This window comes from Sorex fumeus, unplaced genomic scaffold, assembly GCF_029834395.1.
Source record: "Sorex fumeus unplaced genomic scaffold, SorFum_2.1 ptg000010l, whole genome shotgun sequence".
In the NCBI taxonomy this organism is placed as follows: domain Eukaryota; kingdom Metazoa; phylum Chordata; class Mammalia; order Eulipotyphla; family Soricidae; genus Sorex; species Sorex fumeus.
The window spans coordinates 1,495,331-1,522,201 of NW_026606067.1; the positions used below are offsets into that span (position 1 = coordinate 1,495,331).

General features: G+C 44.5%; 1 protein-coding gene across 1 annotated transcript in view; it reads right to left on the reverse strand.

Annotated features, from left to right (window-relative positions):
* IPO9 (importin 9) overlaps positions 1–26,871 on the reverse strand; it is a 51,945-nt gene that overhangs the window by 8,650 nt on the left and 16,424 nt on the right. Inside the window, exons 5-14 of the mRNA XM_056110632.1 lie at positions 25,098–25,186; positions 24,419–24,505; positions 23,608–23,727; positions 23,392–23,492; positions 22,909–22,967; positions 21,653–21,804; positions 20,887–20,985; positions 19,573–19,679; positions 17,094–17,233; positions 13,542–13,701 (exon numbers count right to left, since the gene is read on the reverse strand). Coding sequence (XP_055966607.1) covers positions 13,542–13,701; positions 17,094–17,233; positions 19,573–19,679; positions 20,887–20,985; positions 21,653–21,804; positions 22,909–22,967; positions 23,392–23,492; positions 23,608–23,727; positions 24,419–24,505; positions 25,098–25,186 — 1,114 coding nt within the window. The remainder of the gene's footprint in view (positions 1–13,541; positions 13,702–17,093; positions 17,234–19,572; positions 19,680–20,886; positions 20,986–21,652; positions 21,805–22,908; positions 22,968–23,391; positions 23,493–23,607; positions 23,728–24,418; positions 24,506–25,097; positions 25,187–26,871) is intronic.

Sequence of the window (26,871 nt, forward strand, 5' to 3'; positions counted from 1 at the left end):
GTTTCTCAGTTTCCCTCCCAACACCCCCCTAATTTAGTCTGCTTTGATTTTGCTGTTTCCTGTAATATTTCTTTCATTTCTCTACCACTCCGTTTTGAAGTACAGCCCAGTTCTGTTATCATACTCAAACTGTCTAGATACATGATATATGTTATGGTGCCTCAGACTATGGCATTGGTCACATCCCTAAGATTTCCATGTAGATCCCGTTCTGCAGTGACCAGGATCAAACCCAGTGCTTCATAGAAATGAGGCAAGTTCTTTGGAGGAGCGCTATTCTGCTCTTTTCCCTGAAGAGTGGTTAGTAATTCTTCCAACATTTCAGTACTTTTTTCTGCTACTTAATAGATCACTTTTAACTGCCACATTACAAAAGCTGTCTTTAGATACACTGCGAAACACATTAGCTAACTCTCACATTTATTTAGCCACAGAAAGGAAGCATGTTAGAATAAAAACACTGTATGTTTCTTAAAAAGAACCTAACAGAAACAAAACTCAGTTTACAGGGTTTTCTGGGCCCGACTCAGAGGTGGATCAGAAGACCATATGATAGGATGCCGGGTATCTAACCCGGGAGGCAGTGGGCAATGCAAATGTCCTCCCCACTGTAGTATTGCTCTGGCCCTCAGCTTACATGTTTTTGAAAATCCTTGTAACCACATTAGTTAGTTCGTGGGCACCCATTCCAGGCTTTGTGGCTGGGGGAGGGGGGGCACTGGTAGTCATTTTTGGGGCCCTTGCAGAGATAGGAATGGAACCCTGGGTCTCACATGGCAGGGCATGTGCTCAACTGGGCCAACTCCCCTAACCCCATATTGTTTTTATTGGCTAGGGGCTTCAAAGGTCCATGAAGGCCAGTGAAACTCTCCATAGAACTTTTTGGTTTGGGGCCCGTAACAACACGACTTTTTAGTACCACCCTACTTTCATCTGATGAGTCAAACTGGCATCTAACCTTGGTCAGCTCTCAACCATCTCTCTACTGACACCCATTGATGAGCTCCCTCCACTACCCCGTTCCAAGAACTCACGGTCACTTTTATCCTCTACCAACCCTGAAATGATTACATCCCAATTTCTGGGCAATCACAGAAACTTGGTCACTGCCCATGATATCCTGTTATTTCACGCTGAGTATGGATTTGGTTTTGGAAGTCAAATGCATCTATCTCTGACTTTAAAAAACAAACAAACAAACAAACAAACAATAAAACCTAAATTACTCCTAGTTTTTAACTTGCCCTACCTCAAAATCCTTTGACTGGAGAGTTTATGCATGAAGTAACTGACGCATAAGAATTTACTAGGCCATCTGGTTAGTCTCTGGTTCTTTCATAGTTGCCTTATTCCTTTCTTCCTCTCATTTTGCCTTCTCATGTGAACTAATGATTTTCTGGAGAGGAATGCTTTGATTTCCCCTTCTCTATCTTTTATGTACCTGCTTGTGGTTTCTGTGAAGTTTACATAAAATACATAGACATGATGACTTATTTTATTTGTCAAATGGAAACTGACAATATACAAAAAAATATACTGAACAATTTTTTTTTTTTTTGCGGGGTGGTGGGGGGAGTGGGGCACACCTGGCAGTGCTCAGGGCTTACTCCTGACTCTGCGCTCAGTAATCATTCCTTGTGGACTCTGGAGAATATGAGATTTTGGATATTGAATGTGCGTAGGCTACATGCAAGGTAAGTGCCTTACCTGTTGTACTATCACTCAGACCCTAAAGTTTTGGATACATTATCAGTTCATTTGCTACTTAAATTTGTTTTGAATTTTTCATTGACTTCCAACTGGTTTACAGTATCATGGAATTTTAGGGGCTGGGCCTGATATCTCTATTGCTATGTAACTGTCAACTCTCCCTCCCCAAGTGCCCAGAGCCATCCCACCTGGTATGGAAACACCCCCTCCTCATTCCTCCCTCTGAGGATGGCCTCACAGTCCTCCTGCTTCTTTCTGGTCTGCTTTAATTCATATTTTCTGTAAGCCACGCCATCTGACAATACTTCTAGTCTCATTTCACTGCCAGTTCACCATTTCTTTTTTCAGCCACACCCTGCAGTGGTGGTGGTGGTGGTGGGGAGGGCTATTCCCAGCAGATGGTTGCCGCCAACAGCGCTCAGCAATGTGCTGGCTGGGAATGGATGCTGGAGCTCCAGTGAGCGAAGTGTGCACTCCAGGGTTCTCTTCCTGACCTACAGCTGAATTCTTTCTTAATGGCAGAGCAATATTCCATTGTTTAGCCAAAGTTATTTTCTTTTTTGAAGGCATGGGGGGTGGGAAGTGGGGACAGGGGTCGTGGTGGCATATAAAGTGGTGCTCAGGGGCTACTACTGGCTTGATGCTCAGGGATGAATCACATGCAAAGCAGGCACTCCCTGATCCACTGAGCTACTGCCCCTGCCCACCAAAGCTTCTTTATTCAGCCAGCTGCTGACAGGCAGTTAGCTTGATTCCATATTCTGGCCATTGTAAATGATACCACTCTGAACCCTTTACATGTTTTCATATCCTTCTTTTGGTTTTTGGTCACAAACAGTGACACTTAGGGGTTACTTCAGACTCTGTACTCAGAAATCATTCCTGGCAGTGCTCAGGGGACCATATGGGATGCTGTGGAATGAACCCGAATCAGCTACATACATGGCGCCCTATCTGCTGTACTATCCCTTCAGCCCGTATTTATCTTTAAATTTTACTTCTTAATTTATATTTATTTTACATTTAGGATCACATCCAGTGGTGCTCAGGAGTTACTCCAGGCTCCGCACTCAGGAATTACTTCAGCGGTGCCTGGGGGACCAAGTTGATCGCAGCGGTGCCAAGTTGATCGCATGCAAGGCAAACACCCTCTTCACTGTATTATTTATTTTTGGTGGTGGTGGTGTTTCCTACTGCTGCACAACGGCCCAAGTATTTATCTAGCTTTACTCAACCTGGCCGTGGGGCTGAAGGTTCATTGTGCAGTCCAGCAACATAGTGCAGATTAGGCTGGGGTGGCATGCTACGGGTTATCAGGGCTACCCAGTGGTGCTAAAGGGCCACCAGTGTTACACTCAAATCCTGGGGGTGGAGGTTAGGTAGCTGTCCACGATGTGGTACCGAGGACTGAACTCAAAGCTTCACATATACGAGGCTCCTCTTTTATTAACTTTGTGGTACTTGTGCTCGAATGCTTTTTCAAACACACCATAAGTATTAGAAATCCTTTTTTTTTTTTTTTTTTTTTTTGCTTTTTGGGTCACACTCGGCAATGCACAGGGGTTACTCCTGGCTCTGCGCTCAGGAATTACCCCTGGCGGTGCTCAGGGGACCATATGGGATGCTGGGAATCGAAACCTGGGTTGGCCGCGTACAAGGCAAACGCTCTACCCGCTGTGCTACTGTTCCAGCCCCTAGAAATCCTTTTTGTCTGCATCCTTGTCAATACTATTTTCAGTCTCATTGATAAGGGACACTCTCAGAGTTGGAGATGATGGGTCACTGTTGTTTAGATTTGCATTTCCCTAATTAAGTGATTCTGTGCATTTTGGGATGTTTGTGGGCCAGCTGTATGTCTTCTTTTTATTGAGGACACTGGTCCATTTCATAATGGGTCTTGTTAATATTTCCTGTCAAGGGAGTCTTTTATATTTTGGATATTAGCACTTTTTTTCTTTTTTTGGGGGTCACACCCAGTGATGCACAGGGATTACTCCTGACTCATGCACTCAAGATTTTATTCCTGGTGATGCTCAGGGGACAATATGGGATGCTGAGAATAGAACCTGGGTCTGCTGCGTGCAAGGCAAACGCACTATCTGCTGTGCTATCACTCCAGCCCCAGATATTAGCACTTTAATAAGGATATGTGGATATACTATTATTTTCTCCCAACTGGGAGGTTTCCTTTTAGTTTTTTTTTTTTTTTGGTGGAAGAACCTGTCTCCCCCAACACACACACACACACACACACACACACACACACACACACACACGCACAAACTGTAGCACAGCTGACAGGGGTGGGGTGGGGTGTGTGTTCTCCAAGGGCAGAGCCACAAAACTGTGCTTAGGGACATGGGAAGCATCAGCACCTTTTGCAATGTAGCAGCTTCTCTGCCTGAGTTAGGCCCAGGTATTGTAAAAACTTGATGCTTGTTTTCTGTAGTCCCATTTCTTTGTTCTGAACTTTTTGCTTGCCTCACAACTGGAGTTGAAGTTCCAAATACATTTCTGACAAGAGAGGTCCTGAAGTGCATCATTTGTTTTCCCCCATTTATGGTTTCAGTCCTGATATCCAAAACTTTAATCCATCTTGAGTAAATGTTTATGTAGAATGTCAGTGATAAAGCTTCACTTTTCTTGAATGTGTCAATCCAGTTTTCCCAACACCATTTGTTGAAAAGGCCTTTTATTTCTCCATTGCACGTGAACTTTTTGTATCACACTGAGTGGTACTCAAGAATCTCTTTGGCAGTACTTGGAGGGGAGTCTTTGGTGGTCATGGGGATCAAACCCCAGGTTCCTGTATGGAAGCATGCACTCCAGCCCTTTCAGTCATCTCCCTGATTGTCTTCATATATGATTTTGGCTTTTTTGCAGGTAAGACAATCATAGATGTATGGTTATTTACTGAGCCCTATGCTAATCCCACTGATCGGTGTGCTTGTGTTTGTTCTAATACCATACTGTTTTAATTACTATTACTTTGAAATATTATTAGAAACCAAGGAGTATGACACCCCTTTCTTTTTCTCTCATAACTGCTTTGGATATGAGTGTCACTCCTGACCATATGGGATGCCAGGGATTGAATCCAGGTTATCTGTATGTAAAGCAAGAGCCCTATCTACTGTATTATTGCTCTGGCTCCAGCTTTTAGCTTTTCACCAATGAGTATGAGAAATGAGTTAACACTGAAAATTCTAGAAGTCAACAATTTTCTAGGTACCACAGACTGATTCAGGGCCTCACACACATAAGACAGGTACTCTTATAAGGGCCATCATGGTTTTGTGTATTATACTGCTCTGCATATGCTGAACCAGTCCCAGTTGGCCATAAGGAATTGTCGGTACTATTATTGGAAATGGTTTGCTAAAGAACTGCTGGCTCAATTTGCTAAGATTTTGTTGAGAAATTCTGGATTTATGTTGATCAGAGACATAAGTCTCTAGTTATCCTTTTGAGTAAGTGCTGCCCGTTTCTTGTTTGGGAATTAAGGTGTTATTAGCTTCATAAAATGTGCCTGGGTATACTTCCTGATTTGGGGAAAGTTTGAGTAGGATGGATATTAGTTCTCTGAATTACTGCAACCTTTAACTGGTGAAGTCATCTAGTTGTGGACTTTTGTTCCCAGGGAGACTTTTGATTTGTTTCAATTTCTGCACTTGTGACTAAACTGTTCAAGCACTTTATTCTTGCTGGTCCAGTCTTGGAAGGCTGTAAGATTCTAAAATTTGTCCACTTCTAGTTGTCTAACTTGTTGACATGGAGCTGTTCTCTCATGTTCCTTTGTATTTCTGCAGAGTCATCTGCACCCTCATCTTTCATCTGATTTGTTTTCGAGCCACATCTAGCAGTGCTCAGGACAGGTCCATATGTCATGTGGAAGATCAAACCCTGGTTGGCTATGCACAGTGCAAGTTTTCCTGCCTGCTGTACATCTGATTCTTTCAATCAAGATTTTCTACTTTTATACCTACATGGCAAATTTATTAATTTTACTAATCCTCTCAATGAACCAGATCTTAATTTCACTAATTTTCTGAAGTATCTTTATGATTACTATTTTATTTTTTTACTGTAATTTTGTTTCCTTCCTTCTGCTAACTTCAGGTTGTTCCTCCTTCTCTGGTTCTTCAGGAATAAGGAATCTGAAAATCTTCGCTAACTGAAATGGGTCTCTACAGTAATGTAGTCTATACAATTGCTTTAAAAAATTTTCTGTTATGGGGGTATGGTGCCGCCAGCAGGTCAATCTGTACCTGTAAGGCGAGTGCATCAGCAGCCTGATTGCGCCTTCAGACTTCCAGATTCCCCAAAATTGCTGCTGTGCCTTTGGCCAGACCCCAAAAACTTAGGGCAAAGTTTACCAAGAAAATAAACGGCCAAAAGTTAAGGTTTGTGGGAAACACACCCACAAACCACCTCCGGCTCAGCTATATAACTGGAGGCATGGCCTCTCTGGTTCCTGATTGAACTGCTTAATGGCCATGATCCCAGAGACTCAGAAACAAATCTCGAAACCCAGTGGCTTTTGGCAGAAATGTGTCCGGTCCCTGCAGTAGGTTACTGGTGCTGGGCCACTCCAGGTGGGAATGGGTTTCGTGCCTTGGCCTGTTTCCCCTGGCGGCCCGGTGGCCGCCATCCTCCAGAGGCCACTGGACAGTCAGGTTTGGGCCCGCAGTTACGAGGCACGCAGGGCCTCATGGAATGGGGGTGGAGCCGGTCCTGTCCTCCCCACCCCGACGAGACCCCAAGTCATCGCCCACGAACGGCCTCTCTGGCTCCTGATGAAGCTGCGTAACAGCCATGATCCCAGAGACTCAGAAACAAATCTCAAAACCCAGTGGCTTTTGGCAGAAATGCGTCCGGACCCCACAGTAGGTTACTGTCACCAGGCCACCCCAGGGGAGAAAGGGTGTTGTCCCCGCCGCCTGCTTCCCTCTAGTAGCTCGGTGGCCGTCATCCTCCAGAGGCCATTGGACAGTCAGGCTTGGACCCGCAGTGACAAAACTTGTTGGATCTCACAGGATGGGAGTGGAGCCGGTCCTGTCCTCCCTGTCCCAACGAGACCCCAAGTCATCGCCCACAAATGGGCTTTCTGGCTCCTGATCAAGCTGCTTAACAGCCATGATCCCAGAGACTCAGGAGCAAATCTCGGAACCCAGCAGGTTTTGGCAGAAATCCCTCCAGATTTAAGTGTTAAAATTTCAGAATTTCAAAATCGCACAGCCACTACTGCAGCCACGCGACATCATATGTTATTCATAACCAGCAATAGAAAACAAATCGTCTACTGTTGCCTTTTCAGCAGATCTGAGTGTTGGGGTAAAATCCCAAATAATAATGGTGGGTCTGGTGCCAAATATTGAACGTGATCAAAGTAGAGAGAGAGTAATGTGGAAATCATCTGCCCACAGGTAGGGAGAGGGTGTGGGATGGGGGTATACTAGGGTTGTTGGGAGTGGAGAATGGGCACTGGTTGAAGGTATGGATGTTTCATTGTATGACCGAGACTTAGACCCGAAAGCTTTGTCACTGCTCTCATGGTGATTCAATAAATAAAATTATAAAAAAATGGAAATAAAAAGGTAAGGTGGAGTTCATGCACAATTCAATCAGCTAATCAGTGGCTGAATAAATAGCAGTACTCCTACATAAAATAAAATAAAATAAAATAAATTTTCTGTTAAAAGAAAAAAAACTGAGGCGCAGGGAGGAACCCTCCCAAACAGTGCTCAGGAGACTCCTCCTGGCAATTCTCAGTCAACTGGGCTGGTGGATCAAGGTGAGGGTGCAAGGATGCACTGTGGCCTGGATCCTGCAATGCTGGGTACCTGGATGACTCCATCACTGTTTGTGGAGCCGTGAGGGCCTAATCACTGATTATCAGGGGGTCTCTAGGGCCGCATTAGTCCATGTTTGGAGCTGGGTATCAGAACAAGATAGGCTATAGGCAAACTCCTCACTGATTTCCAGCCCCCAAGAGATAAACTCTCTGAATGCTTTTGTTGCATCCCATAACATCTGTAGTTAGTTTCAATTTTTGTTGTTTTTCTGGATAGTTATTTCTCCACTGATTTCTTTAGTGACCCAAGACTAATTCAGAAGCATACTATTTAATCATTGTATTTGTCTTTTCCCCATTTTCTTTATATTGCTAACTTCTATGTGAGCAGAAAAGATGATTGATATGATTTCAAATTCACACAGTAAGATTTCTGGTGGGCTCCAGGGACCATATGAAGTGCCGGGGATCGAGCCTGGGTTGGGCATATGCAAAGCAAACATCCTATCCATTCTATTACTGGTCTGACTCCCTTAAGATATTGAAAAATGATCTATTTTTGATGATGTCCCACATGCACCTGAGAAGAAATTATATCCATTTCCTTTGGAAGAGATGTTTCTATTGAGTCTCTTTGATAATTTCATTTAATGCTAGAGTCATTATTTCCTTGTTAACTTTTCATCTGGATGATCTCCTCATTGCTGAAACTGATATCCTAAGATGCTCTATAGTTATTCTATTGCTATTCAAATCATTCAGGTCTGCTAATAGTTGTTTTGCATATTGGGAACATACATGTTAATATTGTTCTATTTTCTTGCTGGGTCGATCCCTTGATCAATATTCAATATCCATCTGTCTTACTACTTGGTAATGCACTCAGGAATTACCCCTGGCAGTACTCGGAAGACCATATGGGATGCTGGGAATTGAATCATTGTCAGCCGCATGCAAGGCAAATGCCATACCAGCTGTGCTATCGCTACAACCCCAACTTTTTATTTTTTTTTTCTTTTTGGGTCACACCTGGCAATGCACAGCGGTCACTTCTGGCAGTGCTCAGGGGATTATATGGGATGCTGGGAATCGAACCCTGGTTGGCCGCATGCAAGGCAAATGCCCTAGCCGCTGTGCTATCTCTCCAGCCCCAACTTTTAAAATTTTTAATGATGAACAAAATTATATTTAGTATTAGAAAGCTGGACTGTTCGGGTGGTCATGATTTTGTTGGCAGCATCCAAGGCATTAGTCGGGGGCCTGCCGGGCATATGTTCTTGTCTCTCCATCAGGTCTAATCTGAGTGTTAACCTTGGCCGTTTAAGTGTCATAGAGCTTCAAGGTCTGTCTAACTGGGTGCCTGTTGGCCTTGACATCCACAATGAACACAGGTGTGTTATCTTCTATTGTCTTCATGGCCGACTCTGATCAGAGGGAACTTGGTGATAGCACAATGGTCAAGCTTGTTTCTCCTAGGGCAGTCTTCTGAGGACATATGGGCTGGTTCTATGCTGCAGTGTTCTGGGTCTTTCGAAGGTGGGTGACATACAGATCTTTTTGTGGTTGTGGATGCCTTTAAGCACTGCTTTCTTGGTCTTCAAAGCTTTCGCTTCAGCTTTGGGAGGGGCAGGGGTGTCTTTCTTAGCTTTCAGGGATATCTTCTTAAAAAGCTCATTAATTTTTGGGCCACACCTGGTGGTACTCAGGGCTTACTCCTGTTTCTGTGCTCACACTCCTAGTGGTGCTATGGGATGCTGGGGATCAAACCTGGGTTGGTTGCACTCAAGGCAAGATCTTACCTGCTGTATTATCTCTGAGTCCTTATTCCCTTTTTTTTTTTTTTGGCTTTTCGGGTCACACCTGGTGATGCACCGGAGTTCCTTCTGGCTCTGCACTCAGGAATCACTCCTGGCGGTGCTCGGGGGACCATATAGAATGCTGGGAATCGAACCCGGGTCAGCCACGTGCAAGGCAAATACCCTACCTGCTCTACTATCACTCCAGCCCCTCCCTTTTTAAAGTTAAATGTCTATTTCATCATATCTGAGAATAGTTGTTCCTTTCATTTCACATTGTTGGAATGGGACAACTTGCACCAGTTTTTCAGTCTGTGCTAATGTTCATTTTTGTATCTGATGTGAATTTTCTGTGCATGTAGTACAAATTAGACCTTGTATTTATATCCACTGGCTGGAGCGATAGCACAGCGGGTGGGGAGTTTGCCTTGCATGCGGCCGACCAGGCCGACCTGTGTTCGATTCCTCCGCCCCTCTCGGAGAGCCAGGCAAGCTACTGAAAGTATCTTTCCCGCACAGCAAAGCCTGGCAAGCTCCCCGTGACGTATTCGATATGCCAAACACAGTAATAAGTCTCACAACGGAGGCATTACTGGGCCCGCTCGAGCAAATCGATGAACAACGGGAGGACAGTGCTGGTGTTATTTATATCCACAAAGTCACTCTTTTGATTGGTGAACTCAGACCATAATACATGGAGCTTATCTCAGTCAAGGTTTTGTTTTATTTTATTTCTTGTTTTATTTCGCTTTTGGTGCCACACCTAGCAATGCTAAGGGGCCACTGCTAGCTTGGGGACTGCTCCCAGCAGTACTTGGGAGGACACGAGGTGTCAGGGATCAAAGCCAGGCCTCCTGTGGGAACTAGTCCTTTAGGTGTATCTCCTGCACCCACTGTTGCTTTCTTCCTCTTTCTACCTGTCTTCTTTTTGTTTGTGTTTGGGGGGCATGCCCCAGTGGTGCTCACGATTTACTCCTGGCTCTGCATTCAGGAATCACTCCTGGTGGTGCTCAGGGCACAATACGGAGTGCCAGAGATAAAACCTGCATCAACCACATGCAAGGCAAACAGCCTACTGGCTGTACTATCCACTCTGGTTCCTCTACCTGTCTTTTCATGTGGATGATTTTCCCTAGTCATTCCATTTCCTTCCAATTAGCTCTGCTCCAGATTTTTATTTTGTGATTACATGGGGACTGTGTATTTTCTATGACTAAAAGACAAACACAAATATAAAAGTTATTTAAAAGAAAATAAATTATGTACTTTTTATATCACAGTTTAATTTCTTTATACTGTATATCATTAACAAACTATTGCTTTTTAAATACTTGATCCTTTTTATTTTTATTTTTCTTTTTGGGTCACCTGGCGATGTACAGGGGTTTCCTCCTGGCTCTGCACTCAGAAGTTACTCCTGGCGGTGCTCAGGGGACCATATGGGATGCTGGAAATCGAACCTGGGTTGGCTGCGTGTAAGGCAAACACCCTACCTGCTGTGCTATCTCTCCAGTCCCCATAAATACTCGATCCTTTTAATCTTTATACTGGAATAAAGTAACAGATACTTGATATAATGGTTTCAGTGTATCCGGAATTTGACTACAGACTTACCTTTAGCAGAAAGTTACGAATTAAGTTACTAATTCTTCTATCTACTCTTATAAGGCCTAGTGGTGAAGGACTTACTCAGTTCTGTTTGCAGGAAGTCTTTCACTTTCATAAGAGAAAAACCTCAAGGTATATTCTTGGGTGGTTGTTTCATTCCTTAGCACTCTGAACACATATTCCCATTCTCCTGGCTGGGAAAACTTCAGCTAAGATCCTTATGGGGTCTTATGGGGCTTCTCTTTATATGAGATAAGTTCCTTTTCCCTTTTCTGTGTATGAATTTTCTTTGCCATCGATTTTACAATTTTACTATGAGTCTTGGGGGGGGGGGAATTTTTTTTCTTTTTCTTTTTTGTTTTTGTTTTTTGGGTCACACTTGGTAGTCCTTGGGGCTTACTCCTGGTTCTGCACTCAGGGATCACTCCCAGCAGGCTCATGGGACCGTAAGGGGTAATGCAATCAAACCCAGGTCCGCCGTGTGCGAGGCAAGCGCCCTATCCTCTGTACTATCACTCCGGCCCCTGCAAAAGACTTCCTTACATGAAAATTTTAGGGTTAAACCTTATGAACTTGGCTGTACAATCACTCCCCAGGTGTGGGAAGTTCTCAGACACTTTTTCTGCCCCTGCAGGACCTGATGGTTTATGCTTCTTTCATTCTTTATTCTTTGTCCACCTCGGGTATAAAATTCAAAGATTGAAGTTTATTTCTATTTCAGATTCTTCTGCTTGAATTGTGCTATCACAGTTTGTTAAAATTTTTTCATTTCATTCACTTTACTGATGAATTTTGTACTCCAGGATTTTTTTGGTTAAAACTACTTCATCTGTTTTCTTGATTTCACTGAAAAATCTGCCTTTTCTTTTGGCTTACTAAGCTTTCTTAAAACAACTATTTTCAATTCATCTGGCCATGGTGGTAACTAGGGATCAAGTCCGGGACCCCATACACACGCAACTTGCTTCCCTGGTCCTTAAAAGTCTTTCTTGGGTAAACTGACTAGCTTTATGCTTTGGGGACTCACTACAGGAAAGTTACTGGGTTTGTCTGTTGGATTCAGGCTTGATTAGTTTTTTCCTACTCCTTTAAGTTTTGCAATGTTGGCTTCCCATGTGAAGTAGCACTTGTCAAAGAATCCAATCTCAGACTTTTGTTTGTTTTACTTTTTGGGTCATACCTGGCGATGCTCAGGGGTTACTTCTGACTCTGCACTCAGGAGTTACTCCTGGCGACGCTCAGGGGGCAATATGGGATGTTGGGAATTGAATCCAGGTCAGCCCCGTGCAAGGTAAATGCCCTATCTGCTGTGCTATCACTCTAGCTCCTCAGACTTTTCTTTCCTACAATTTGCTGGAACCAGATTCCTGGACTTGTACTGTGGTATTTTACCCAACAATAACGGACTAAACCAGTGTTTTCTAGGGCTTCTGAACGAGAGTTGAGAGGGGCTGGAGTGAGGTCACAGCCTTGCTTAGGGGTTGCTGCTGGGACAGAGGACTGCACTTCTGTTTCCCATCCCACAAAAGGCAAGTTCCCTTGGGGCCCTTGGCAAACAGTCCTTGGGACAGAACCCAAGCCGGACGGGGCTGTAGCCAAGTCCTCCAGGGTATGAACCTGTGTCTGGGATGCAGTCTGTTATTTCCAAACAGCTCTTTGTCCTTGGGTTGGGGTTTCACACACTTCCAGTGTCTCACGGGTCCCATGAAGACACTTTTGCACGTGGATAGGAGGCAAATCGTTGTTGGTGAGGGAAGGAAATGGGTGAGGGATGTCTTATTAAGCTTGATGATGTTCTGGTGACGGTGCCCTACTTTTAAGCATACTTTTTTTCTTTTTCTTTTTGGATCACACCCAGCGATGCTCAGGGGTTTACTCCTGGCTCTGCACTCAGGAATTACTTCTGGTGGTGCTCGGGGGACCATATGGGATGCCAGAGATCGAACCCAGGTCGGCCGCATGCAAGGCAAACACCTTACCCCACTGTACTATCGCTCCGGCCCTGCCCTACTTTTAAAAGACACACTCTATTCCATAGTTAAGAGACAATACAGGCACATGGAAAAATTTTGTTCTAAAGTTTAAAGAATCTCTTGAGATGCGTTATTTTAAATTGTTTAAATATTCCTTAAAATAATAACGCTGCCTCTGGTCTGGAGAGGACTAGAAATGACCATTTGACCCACTATCTACCAGCATACTAGCTTATGAAAAAATTACACTCGCTAGGAAAAAGGGTCAGAATTGGGAAGAAACAGGCAGCATTTCTAGGTCATTTTACGCCAAATTCAGTTTCTAACACAGAAGCAATCAATCAGCAGAATGACCTGAACTGACCTCCTTCTATCATTTCATCACTATTCAGTCTTGCACAGTACTGCCGAGCCTGAGAGAATTCACTGTGGTGAGTAAAGGAGCTGGAGTGAATGAAAAAGGAATGAGGACAGCTCTTGGGTGCAGAGAAGCCACCCTTGTCCTGGGCTCTTTGCTTGTCCTTTCATCATTCGTTACGTAGGAGTTCTTCATTGGGTATTTCCAAGCAACAGAATCTACTGGGTAACTGCTGCTTGGGACATTTACTGAGAGAGATTTTCTTTCCAATTGCTCACACTTCCCAGAGGTGCTGTACTCACCCCCAGATGGCTCTTACAGCAGAAATTCTCACAGATGGGGGCTGTGTCTCATGAAGACCACTGACTGTTGCCTGCAGGAACTGCTGGATCAACTCTGGGGACATGGCGATAGTGAAGCGGCTGGCAGCCCAGAGAGCCCGGCCCAGGAGGAAAGGCGACACTAGGGGAAAGAGGAGAGTTAGGGGCCTGGCACAGCTCCCCGCTCACCTGCCCTGCCCCACCCCACCCCCACCCATCGATCACTAACTGTATACTATGTAGAAGAAAACTGCAGTTGCAAGAAAAAAAATTAGCAGATAAAAGCTAACTGTGTGACTTATTTCCCCACTTTGATTTTTCTATACCTGGACTTTTGTACACTAAAAAGATTAAGCATAACTGTTCACATCCTTCTCTCTTTACTTCTCTCCTGCACGACTAGTCAGTTTTCTCAAGAACTGACTGGATTCCCTACCTACTTTTGGAACATTACAAATTATAGTCAATATTCCTTTACTTAAAATTTATCAGTGGGGGCCAGAGAGATAGCCTCAGGTCAGGCACTTGTCCTGCATGTGGCTGACACAGGTTTGATCCCGACACTATATATGGTCCCCTAAACCTCTCTGGAGTGATTCTGGAGCACAGCCAGATGTGCTTCTCCACACCCCCAAATTAGCAAGGTTCAGGGATATGACTCGGGGGCTGAGTGTATGCGTCTATGTGAAACCCTGGACTTGAGTCCTACAACGCATAGTAACAACATTGATAAACATATCAGTGACTTCTACACTCCATCCTTCAGTTTTGGATGGCATTCAACATTCCCTAAGATTAATAACTCAAGTGTCATCCATGATTTCTCTTTACATCTTCCAATCAAATACACACCCTTATCCAGAAACTTCCATCTTATGTTAATATCTCGGTGTTCTGTATTATAAATCAACATGTTCTCTTTTTGCATGACCCAACTGATTTCTGTGCTGAAACAATAAAAATGATCTCCGCTCCACTGTAATTCAGCCTTTATTTTTCTCTCATGTTATATATTTTGCCTAATATTCTAGCCAGCATTAAAAGGATTACTTGTCTACTATAAGCTGTCTGAAGACAGCGACTATATTTAATCAACACCTCACAGGGCTACCTTAGTTGTTATACAATAAATAGTTGACAGGAACTATCAAACAGTACCTGGTAAACTGTCAAATAATTACATACTAACTTACAAAATGTAAAACAGCAATCCTTAAATTATGGGCCATGTAGTCTTGAGACAACAAAAAAAATAAAGCTATTTCCTAGTACTAACAAGACAATACCTCAGTTTCTTGACCTCTCACCCTCACCCCTCACCCCATTCCTTTCCTTTCCTTTTCTTTGGGTGACAGGGGACTGACCCAGAGCTTAGACATGGTCTACACTCTACTGCCGACCCACCTGCCTGTTCTCATTCTGTCCTGAATAGAGAAATTTTCTAGGGATTGTATGACGTACACACCTGGCACCAACAGCTCATGTTAAATATATCCCCCCCCTTTTTTAATGTTTCTTCTCAGAATTCGTAATATGCCTAATCATTGATATGTAAAATAGAAAAATATCTTAGGGGCTTAAACAACAAGAAATTTGAGAATGGCTGGTACAGAAAAGCTGTCAGCTTTATACAGGAAAGTAAATACTACATGTACTTTTCAGTCTATATAAATCTTGAAGTCTTTGTTTGCTGGGATAAATTTTACAATGAATATTAATGGGTTGGGGGGAAAAAACCAAACTAGCCCTTTCGTTTAACACATATTTATGTGGTATGGTAGACTGCTTCTGTGCCTGGTTTGTGGGCACTGACAGCTCCTACATGACTCTTGTTCTCTTTGAACTTACATTCTAGGGTTAGGAATAGCTCAGGGAACTGGAGAGCAGGAAGGGGCACGCTGCTGGCAGGGGCTTCTGAACACTGAGCTAGAGTAGCTCCTGAGTACCAACATCATGGGGCCCAAATCTCAAACAAATGGACAAATTCATATTCTAGAAGGATAAAGAAACAACATTTATTGGGGCTGGAGTGATAGCACAGTGGGTAGGGCGTTTGCCTTGCATGCAGCCAACCAGGGTTCAATTCCCAGCATCCCACATGGTCCCCCAAGTACCACCAGGAGTAATTCCTGAGTGCATGAGCCAGGAGTAACCCCTGTGCATCGTCAGGTGTGACCCAAAAAGAAAAAAACTTATCATTTATAGTGTAGGATAAACATGCACTCTGAAAAGATACTCTCAACTAAGCTGAACTCTGAAAGCTCCATCAGTTTAACTGTGACTCGGGGGAAGAAAGCAATGGAGAGGAGATCCTGTAAAAGGATGCTTCTGGGCTTCTTGGCCAGGCCCAAGGACTCCCTGTGGAGTCACAGGTATTTCAAGGGGACACAGACGAAAATTTGGTCAATGACGGAGTAGGCACAAGACGAGGATCCAACTAATAGGATGGGATGGGGTTGTCCCGGAAAGGATATGAAATCAAAAGGGGGCTAGGGTTCAAAGAAAGTTGAAAAACACTGGGTTATATATTTAAAGCCACAAGCAAAATGCTTTTTTAATGGTTTAAGGCACTTTTGAGGCTATCCCATACAGATTTGAGAATAGGGCAAATAGCAAAAGTCCCATGATTTCAGTACTCAGGAGGCAAAGGCAGGTTTTCATTTTTCATTTTTTTTTTTAAAGTTTGTTTGTTTGGGGGCCACATCCAGCAGTGCTAAGGGCTTACTCTTGGATCTAGCCTCAGGGATCACTCCTGGAAGGAGGACCTTATGAGATGCTAGGGACCAAATCAAGATTGGCCACAGGCAACACCAGCTCCCTACCCATGTACCAAGGTTCCAGCTCAAGACATATTTTAACGATAGTCTGGCATGGGCAGAAACAATGCAAAAGAGAAAAATAATAATGATCTCTTAGCTATGACTCTGCACTGTTAAAAAAAAACCAGACAACCAGAATAATGAGGACTTTTTTTTTTTTTTTTAAAAAAAGGGAAGTAGCTAAGATAGGCATGAGAATGAACAGTCCAGTGATGTGCCCACTGGTCAAGAAAGAAGTCTGAGGGGCCAGAACCATAGCAGAGGGGAGGGTGCTTGTTCTGCACACAGCCGAACCCAGGTTCGATCCTCAGCATCCCATATGGACCGGGCACCACCAAGAGTAATTCCTGAGCGCAGAGCCAGGAGTAAGCCCTGTGCATTGCTAGGTGTAATTCCCCCCCCCCCCAAAAAAAAAACAAGAAACTCTGATCAGCGTGAAAGAACTGTGACAATGCTAGTCTCTTAGCTGGTAAAGCCTGAGCCAAGATGTCAGGGTTGCTTGAGAAGCTTGGATAAATTTTAACTTGGAGGGTGGATTTTAAACCAAAGGATACATTGGGCTTACCTTGCCATTTGACTATACCACATAATCGTGTATTGAATGAAAGGTCTGGGTTTTGTCCTTTTATTGTTTTGTTTTTTTAAGCAAACAAATGCTCCAGTTGCTGGAGGGTCTGAAGATTTTTGAGACTGCTGGTATTGTGCTGAAACATACCTGAGAGATTGAGGTCAGCAAGGATGACACTGGTCAGGAAGCCATGCATGTCAAAATGGATCCTGCCATTTTTCACACTGTCAGTGATAATGGACTTCACTGAGCCAAGGGCAAGCATGCAGGCCTCATGAATCTTCCACCTGTGAAAGGAAAACCACTGTCCAGTTAAAAAAAAAGAGAAATCTCAGGGAGGAGATTTTAGTATGACCTGAGCTCAAAATTGGAGCCATTTATCTGCCCTTCCAATCTAGACCAATAGTTGAAAATGGTGAAATTTAATGAGATTTTTCTAATTAAAAACAAATATAGTGTAGAGATAATTCACAAACTGAAAATAAGGACTGAAGAGAGAGTTCAGGGTTAAAGCCATCTGACTCGCATGCAACTGACTCCAACTCAATCCCTGTCCTCTCATGGTCCTCTGAGCACCACTGGGAGTGACCCAAAGCAGAGTCAGAAGTTCTAGTGTGTCAACAGGTGTGGCATAAAAAATCAAAACCAAACCCTGAAAATTGAACCACCATAAAATTCAACTACTTCTGATACTTATTTGAAGAAAAAGATGACACTAATTCAAAAAGATGAATGCTCTCATAATTACTGCAGTTTTATTTACAATCTCAACGATATGGAAGCATTCAACCGGTGATGAATGAAGAACTGTGCTATTTACAAGTAACAAATTGTTTTTCAACCATTAAATAAAGAAGCGGGCTGGAGAAAGGACAACCAGGACTGGACCCCAGTGGCCCTGTGGTCTAGACAGCACCCGCATTCTCTGGCCCTAGCCGCCAATCACCAGGCTGACCAGCGAGGGGCTGCCCACCCCGATCCCCAGAGCACCACTCTGGAGACACAAACAAAACCAAGAAGAAAAATGGAAACAATGGAGAAGCTGGAGTGATAGTACAGCAGGTCAAGCACTTGTCTTACACATGGGTAATCCAAATTCAAGTCCCAGCATCCCAAGAGTGATCCCTGAACAGAGAGCCAGAGCCAAAAACTAAAATAAAAATAACAAAAACACAATGGAATCTTGAACTAGGGAGAGAGCTCTAAGGGCCAGAGAGCAAATGCTTTCTATGTGTGAGCCCTGGGCTGCCTAAGGTGTCCCCTTCCCACCCTGCCTCTCCCCGCCCAAGAACACCTGTCATCACTGATAATATGGACATACCCTGAGGGCATTTATGCCAAGTGAAACAACTCAAAGAAATACTATTATGAGCTCACTTACATGGGCAACCAAAACCCAATAATACCAAAATGAACACCAGAGAACAGTGGTCAAGGAGCTCAAAAGACACAAAATGCCACTTACAAGTGAGTACCTGGAAAAACATGATGGAACAATAATATGATAAATAACAGTTTATGATTCTATGTAGGGCTGGAGTGATAGCACAGCGGTAGGGCGTTTGCCTTGACGCAGCCAACATGGCCGACCCGAGTTCGATTCCTCCGCCCCTCTCGGAGAGCCCGGCAAGCTACTGAGAGTATCTCGCCCGCAGGGCAGAGCCTGGTAAGCTACCCGTGAGGTATTCAATATGCCAAACACAGTAACAACAAAGTCTCCAATGGAGACGTTACTGGGTCCGCTCAAGCAAATCGATTCTATGTATGTGAAAGCTGCTAAGCAAGGAAACCTCAAAATTTTTTATCTGTGCTTAGTGACATGTGTTTGGTTTTCTTCTTAGTTTCTGGGTAACACCTGGTGGTACTCTTGGCCTATTTCTGGCTCAGGGCTTTAACCCAGGCATGCGCTCCAGGAGGCTGGCCTCTGTCTTGTCCCTGATGATAGATGTTAACCAGAGAGACTCCCATGACAATCGCTTTGTGGTATAAACATTTTTAGACCTTATTTTGTATACCTGCAACTATTATATATATGTACATATATATGTACATACATATATACACATATATGTACATATATGTATGCATACACACACGTGTATTAAACCTCAAACAAACAAAAAAACCCAAAAAGAAACATCAACAGCAAAGTAGAAATTCTTTCTTTCGAGCACTTTTTCTTTTCTTTTCTTTTCTTTTCTTTTCTTTTCTTTCTCCTTTTGGGTCACACCTGGCAATGCACAGGGATTATTCCTGGTTCATGCACTCAGGAATTACTCCTGGAGATGCTCGGGGGACCATAGGGAATGCTGGGAATCGAACCTGGGTCGGCCGTATGCAAGGCAAACGCCCTACCTGCTGTGCTATCACTCCAGCCCCTCAAGCGCTTTTCCGAAGGAGAAAATTAACCTGTTGTTTTCAGATTGGAAAGAAATGTTTTCAACTGTTTCCTTGCAACTGATAATTTAAGACTAGGATTTGAAACCCTGAAATTCTTTGATATTATAAACTAATGAAAATCAGTAAAGGGCAAATCAAACCCAATGGAAAAACAGACACAGCAGGACTCGCTGCACCAGGCCTAGAGGCCAGGGACTGTTCCCGAGGGCGCCGAGCAGCTTCTTACCAGTGCTCAGTGCCGCTGTTTTTGGTTTGCTCTGCTTCTTGCAAATGCCGCGTGGCTGCGGCAGCCAAGGCAGCTGCACTCTCATTCTGGAAATCCGTGGCCACAGCCTAGGAAGAGACCAGGGGCTTATAAATCTGTGCATAATGAACCGGCAAACCAAGTAAATGAAACTTGTTTACATGACGACCCTGATATGGTATATTACAAATATGACCAGGGTCTCAAGTGAACTAGTGAATCTGTATTTCTGTAGTCCTTGGACTTTGCAAAGCTAACTAGTATTCCATTTGGCTTTATTTAGTAGAGTATGAATGAACAAATACAGATTCAGTTTTGGGTGACAATGAAGCTGATATTTAGTCACTGGGAACTGATTTACTCATTAAAGCAGTGTTGATCTCTAAATGAGCCTTAAGTTTCTAAAGGACAATGAAAAGGAATCCACCAAAAACCACAAAACTTCTACCCAACAGGCAGGAACTGGCAGACTCTTGACTGAACTTCAGCCTTGAGGCAATTCTACACTTGGCCACAGCCAAAGAAAACAGGAGCATCTCCTAGCAATTTAAATTTTAACTTTGCCAACCTATCTTGTGCCATAGACTACTGCTGAAGAGTCGATTGTGGGAGAGAGCTCACAGGGCCAGTCTCTGCTCTGTACACGGGAGCCCTGGGTTGGGTTGGGCCCTGCATTACACAGTCTCCACTATGTGCCCCGAAAACCAAAACTGAACAAGAGTGAATTAACCATATGCACCTGATTCAACAACTCTTACTCATTAGAATTTTATTCTCTGAACTTTTTTTTTTGCTGTGTAGGGACAGAGTCCACAATTCAGGCTGAAGAGAGAGCACAGTGGGGATAACGCATGTGCCTTGCAAGGAGCCTAACTGAGGACAACCCTTAGAGCCACACATGGTGCCCCAGGAACCACCAGGAGTGATCCGTGAGTGTAAAGCCAGGTGTAAGCACCACTGGGTATGGCAAAAAAAAAAAAACAAAACCTCTACAACACACCACCAAAACCCAAAACTAAACCAAAAAACAAACAAAAAAACCCCAATGCCAGGCATCTTATACAAGGCATGTACTTTGGTACTGGGCCACACCCCAACGGAACAACTTTACAAATGAATCAGAACTAATGACTTTTGGGGAAATGGCGAATCTCAAACCTCCTTTGTGATGCTTTCTTGTCTGAGGGGAAAAACTAAGATAAAGTGGCTTAACTGCTCAGTCCGAGTTAGGCTTTCAAGAGATAAGAAATACAGGGGCACTGATTAGAGATACTGGATCCATACACCAAGACCTACCAGCAAAAGATCTTGGGCTGCAATCCTAACAGTGTAAGAGAACGTGTCATCATCTTCATCTTCTACAAACTGCTGGGGGTTAGCTGTCCACACCTTGATCTGAAAGGATGGTGAGGTTAGGTTTTGTGAAGCTGACAATATGGTTTATCTGTTCTGTTTTTCATCAAAATAGACTTCAACTTCAAAAAATTCCTCAAACTGAACTCTAGTCTTGAAAGTCATCTTGATACAGAGAAGCAAACCCTTTGTTAAGGTAAGTAGCAATGGTTACTGCTCTCCAGTAAAAATTATTTCAGAACTGGGTAGATTACCAGCTCTCTGCTATTGTCAATCAGCTGTTAATTCTGGAAGGATCAAGTTTCTAACTATGATAGAGTATTTTATTAGCAAACTGCCAAGCCTTGCGTTATTTCTATAAAGAGAGGTACTACTTTACATTTCAATGCTTTTTTCAGGTCTTAATGATGCACCAACCAGGTAAACGATATCATCATTACATTTCACAAATTATAAATAATAACTGCATGTAAATACTAAGGACTCTGGTTAGTGGCCTTAAAATTTTCCTAACGATTAAAGTTCTAAGAGCTTAAGTCTCAAAAACCAGGAATTTGACAATAAAATGACACCAATGCACTCCCAGAACATGACATGAAGCTGTTCTTCTAATGTCTATTTTTCTAAGTTAAGTCCGCTTCACATGATCTCACATTTAAGGTAAACTGTGCAAATACAAGGTAAGAACTGTCTTCCAAGCATCATTTACCTGTTCCTCAGTGATTTGCATGTACAGGATAATATAGTATATCAACTCGGGCAAGGCTTTCTTAACAGTGCTTTTGAATTTGCTATTTTCTAGTAGAGCATGGACAAATTCAAAAATGCTAAAGACGAGATTCTCAAAGCCCAGGACTTCACCTAGAGAAAATATGTAAGAGAAGATTTTAGTAAGAAGAAAGCAAAATAAATGCAATTGTGCTGGAATGTAAATTATTTTTGCAATTTAATGAGTAATTAAGCGATTAATGAGTAAAGTACTTGCTAATTGCTATCATTATTTTTGGTGTTTGGACCACACCTGGTTGTGCTAAGGTCTTACTCCTGGCACTGTCACTCCTGCTGGGCTCAGGGAACAGACCATATGGGTGTTAGGGATGGAATCAATGTCAGCTGCATGCAAGACAAATGCCCTACCCACTGTACTACTGCTCTGGCCCCACTTGCTAATTATTATGCTTAAGAAAGGAAGAGTACTGAGTAAAGAAATTAATCCAAGTAAATTCTGATTTTTCAAATGAAAGAATCAGAATATTGCATGAATTTTTTTTTGGAGGGGGTAACACCCAGCAATGCTTAGGGGTTACTCTTGGCTCTGCACTCAGGAATTACTCCTGGTAGTACTCAGGGGACCATGTGGGATGCTGGGTATCAAAGCTGGGTCGGCTGTGTGCAAGGCAAATGTCCTACTGTACTATTGCTCAGGCCCTGAATGTATTTCTGAGCATGTCTATTTTTGACCCAAAATACTTAAATTATTAAAACAGAAATGGAAGCATCACCTGGGGCACCAAAATGAGAAGCAAAGACACCAAAAGTTGGCTGATAAGATGATCCTGGGAGCGTCACTTCCAGCTCAGAACTTCCATGATTTTTTTTTTTTTTAAAAATCTATGATTGAAAGATTTTCAAAATCTCATTTCCCCATTTGTAACACACTGGGATTCAACTAGAGAGCTCACTAAAGAAAACGAGGCCTCTAAATTATTGCTTTTCCTGATTCTGACTTTTTATCCCTAGACCTATTTTCTAAGTTATATCTCTTCCTTTTGGGGGCTTGGGGGTGCCACACGCAGCAGTGTTCAAGTCTTACTCCTGGTTCTGTGCTCAGGCCTCACTGAGGTGGCAGTGCTCAGAGGACCATGTGTGGTCCCAGGGACTGACCCAGCATGCAAGGCAAGCACCAAATCTCCTGTGCTGGCTCTCAGTCCCTATACCTCTGATAAGATCAGACAAATCACATACCATCAGAGTCCACTGGATCTTCTACTTCTTCTGTGTAATTTACTTCTGTTCTCACATAAGTATGATGAAAAGTAAAGGAATCAAATTTGGTGTCTCTTCACGTATACTCACAAGAGAATGCAACCAACACATTCCAACACCAAGAGGGAATACTTGGGAATAAAACCTCAGCAATGGGACTGGAGACACAGCACAGCAGGGGAGCACATGGTTGACTGGGTTCATTAATGGAACCGGAGAGATAGTGTACAGCCTTGTATACAGTTGACCCTGGTTCAATCCCTGGAACCCCAGATGGTCCCTTGAGCTTCACCGGAGAGATCCTGAGCACAGAGCCAGGAATAAGCCCTGAGCTTCACCAGGTATGACCCTCTGAAAAACACCCTCATTAACAAAACTGTAATCACATGACTGTGATCACAGACCCAACACTAGATTCCCAGCTTGGCGGAAGCAGGTCTCTTAGCTCTCAGGAAAGGATATAAAGCTGCACTCTCAGTTAGGGTGTTCCAGACAATAGGCAGGATCTGCTGCATGGAAGACACCATGTGCTTCGGGAAGTTTTTCACTAGGGCTGTCACTGCCTGAGACACCAAAGAAAAGGAAGAAAATAACACAAGAGGTACAAGTGACACAAGAGAAAAAGCGACCATTTCAGATGACCCCAGCATGTCTGAGAGGTGGAAGCAGCGGTTTTACCTTTAGGACTTCCATCTTAAAGCCGCTGTCAGAGGTGGGGCCGTCGGGGATCTGCAGGGCCTGCACAAACGCCTCTGTGAACTGCTGCACCACGGGAAAGATCAGGACTTTGGCTGCACCCTGAAAAAGACACTGAGTCAAACTGGACGGACTGCGAATACACACTTTCAACACACGGCACATGTCAGAAACAGGCTGGGGCAGGTAAAGCTCTCTCCAGGCTGAGTCCCAGAAGAAGAGGGTAGCCATAAAGTCACCAAATACTTCAAGTACCGAGATCACTGTTTCCTTATCCAAAACCTGCAGTTCCTCACCAAGAGCTAAAATACTCTTTAAGATCAACTCTCCAGCACCGCGCCTGAGTCCGTGGATTGCAGCAACCTGGTTTCATGGGAGGGTCATGCAAGGGGAGCCAAGTTCTGAATGATGACGGGACTGGAGCGATAGCAGAGCAGGGAGGGCATTTACCGTTCATGTAGTCAACCCAGGTGCGATTCCCAGAATACGTGCACCAGTTTGCTGCCAGGAGTAATTCCCGAGTGCAGAGCCAGGAATAACCCCTGAGCATTGCCTTGTATGGCCCCGAAGCAAAACCAAAACCAAAACCAAAAATTTGCCTGAATGATGATTGTGCTCAAACAAAAGGCAGCTAAGCTACTACGAAAGGAAAATTCCCCCAAATGCTGACTCTTTCCCCAACAATGCTGGCCACCGTGCATTCTGGTGCTGCCTCAGCTAAGGCCCCACCTGCTTTGGCTTACAAACTTGGAGAAAGCGTGAAGTCTGTTATGGTCCAAAGTCAGTTAGTTACCTTTTCCAGTTCCTCCATGTTACAAATCATATGGGCACACGTGGTGAAAATCTCCACAGCCCGAGAACGGGTCCGAATCCCATACACCTGGGGAGAGTTAACAAAGCAGTCTTGAGACTTGGGTGGGAGCCTGTCACAGAAGAGAAACTACACTCTGACTGGAGTCCTTGGGGAGGAAAAGTGTCATGCACTCCTGTATACCCAGAAGACGGTCTTGTGGGAACGAGAGCGGGGAGAATGTTACGATTGACTGGGCGAACTGGTCACAAGGGTTTCTATGGGCTGGAAGGCTTGGGCTCTGATTCATTTACAGATCAAATATATAAAAACAAATATTATTGAGGGACTGTTACATATAAAAACACTGATAAAATTGTTTCAAAAGGTTTAGCTGAGCCGATCAAACTTAGGTGGATGCCTTGATGAGAGACCAGAGGAAGCATGATGTACTGGGGCCTTCAGCCGGGTACCCCAGGTATGGTGAAGAAACAATACAGCACTTAGTTCCTATCAAAGGTTGGCCCTTGGAGTTGTAAGCGAAAGATCTAAGGCTCATTCAGATTGAATCTTTATCAGTTCTAAGTGTGGGATCAGAAGCAAAACAACAGAGTCCCCTATGGAGGCCGACCGGAGCCCGAACAACTATTACTCAATGGAGCGTAGAGCTGAGATGTCATACCTCGGCCATGGTGAAGATCTTATACATCTCTGGGAGAATGACAGGAGCAACAAGTGGCATCTGTGTGTCTGTTACTTCTCGAGTAAATTCTACAAAGAAAACAGTTCTATTAAAAACAAAACCAAAACAAAAACCTGCCTTTGGAGTCGGAGAAATAGTACAGTGCGTAGGGTGCTTGCCTCGCACAGGGCTGACCTCAGGTTTGATCCTCCGAGCACCACCAGGAGTGATCCCTGATGGGGCTGGAGAGATAGCACAGCGGGTAGGGCGTTTGTCTTGCACGTGGCCGACCCAGGTTCAATTCCCAGCATCCCATATGGTCCCCTGAGCACTGCCAGGAGTAACTCCTGAGTGCAGATCCAGGAGTAACCCCTGTGCATTGCCTTGAGCACCACTGGGTGTGTCCAAAAAAAGAGAAAAACCCAAGGAAGATACCCTTGGGCTGGGTTGTACAGGGGTTAAGGCGTATGTCTTGCATACAGCCGATGTCAGTACAATCCCCAGAACTACATGCTCCCAAGTACTGCTGGGTAATCCTGGAGTCGCTGAGCACCGAGCTGGCCCAAGCAATAACTAGCACCACATTCCTGAGCATTAGCATTGAACCACAGGCCCACTGGGCAAGAGTCACCAGGAGAGGCCTCAAGCCTCTTAAGTGCCACTTGTGTGAGGGGGATACCCTCCAAAAGCAAAGAAATTCTTTAGGAGGATGAGGGGGTGGCTCTCTTGCAAGCACCTAGGAAAATCACTTGGAAGAGCGCCTAGGGAGCATCTGGGGAGCACCTAGGGTGCACTCAGGTAAGCACCTAGGGCAGCACTCTGGCGAGCACTGCCCTAGATGTTCTGCTTTCAGTGAGCAGAACACACATGACCCATGCACAACCCCTCATCAACAAAACATCAGCATCAAACAGGGGCAGGGAGATGCCGCTGATGTGGCAGGGCACCAGTAAGGCCACGATGCTCCGCCCCCATACCACGGGCACTGCCCCCCCCCCACCCTACCATGACCGGGGGCAGCTCTGGGGGCTCTTAGGTACAGCAGGAGCGGTCCCCGGGACAATGAGAGTACTTCTCCCCTTGTACTCCACGGATGCAGGGGTCTGAGGTGCTCAGTACTGTGTGAGGCCCGTAACGTGCCCTGAGTTGACAACCAGACCATCTGCTCTACACCATCAGGCTGACAGCCAGGTGAGGGCACCCTGAGTATGGATTTAATCAAAGTACTACATGCCAACACCATTGCCAGCAAGACTCACTGCAGTAGGACAGACACAGAGACAGAGATTAGGAGGGAGAGACCAGGGGATGGCTCAGCAGCAAAAAGCGCCTGCCGCCGCGAAGTATGTGGCCAGTCAGGCCCCTGGGCCGCTGCACATGCCAAGTGGCGTCTTGGCAGTTCCACTGCCTGGGATCCAGGCGCTGCCCAGACGGTGCAATCTCTGGTACACAGCAGGCCTGCCCAAGAACTACAACAGAAGTGTGTGACCCGCCAGAAATTCTACCAGCAGATTCGTGCATAAGATGCACGAGCGAATGAGAGCAACCCCTGGCAAGCAAGTGCAGCAGCTCAGCAGAGGCACCTCCAGCGAGCACCACAAGGAAATATGACTATGGCCTGGTCACTGCAACAACAAGAGGAATGAAGGAAGGGGGTGCCGATGGCGGGGGGGGGGGGGGGGGGGGGCGGCGGCGGCGGCAAGAGAGTGGGAGTATCAGGGAGAGTGACAAATGTCGATTCCGACTGCTCTGAGTCATTGCACTGCAGTGCCTC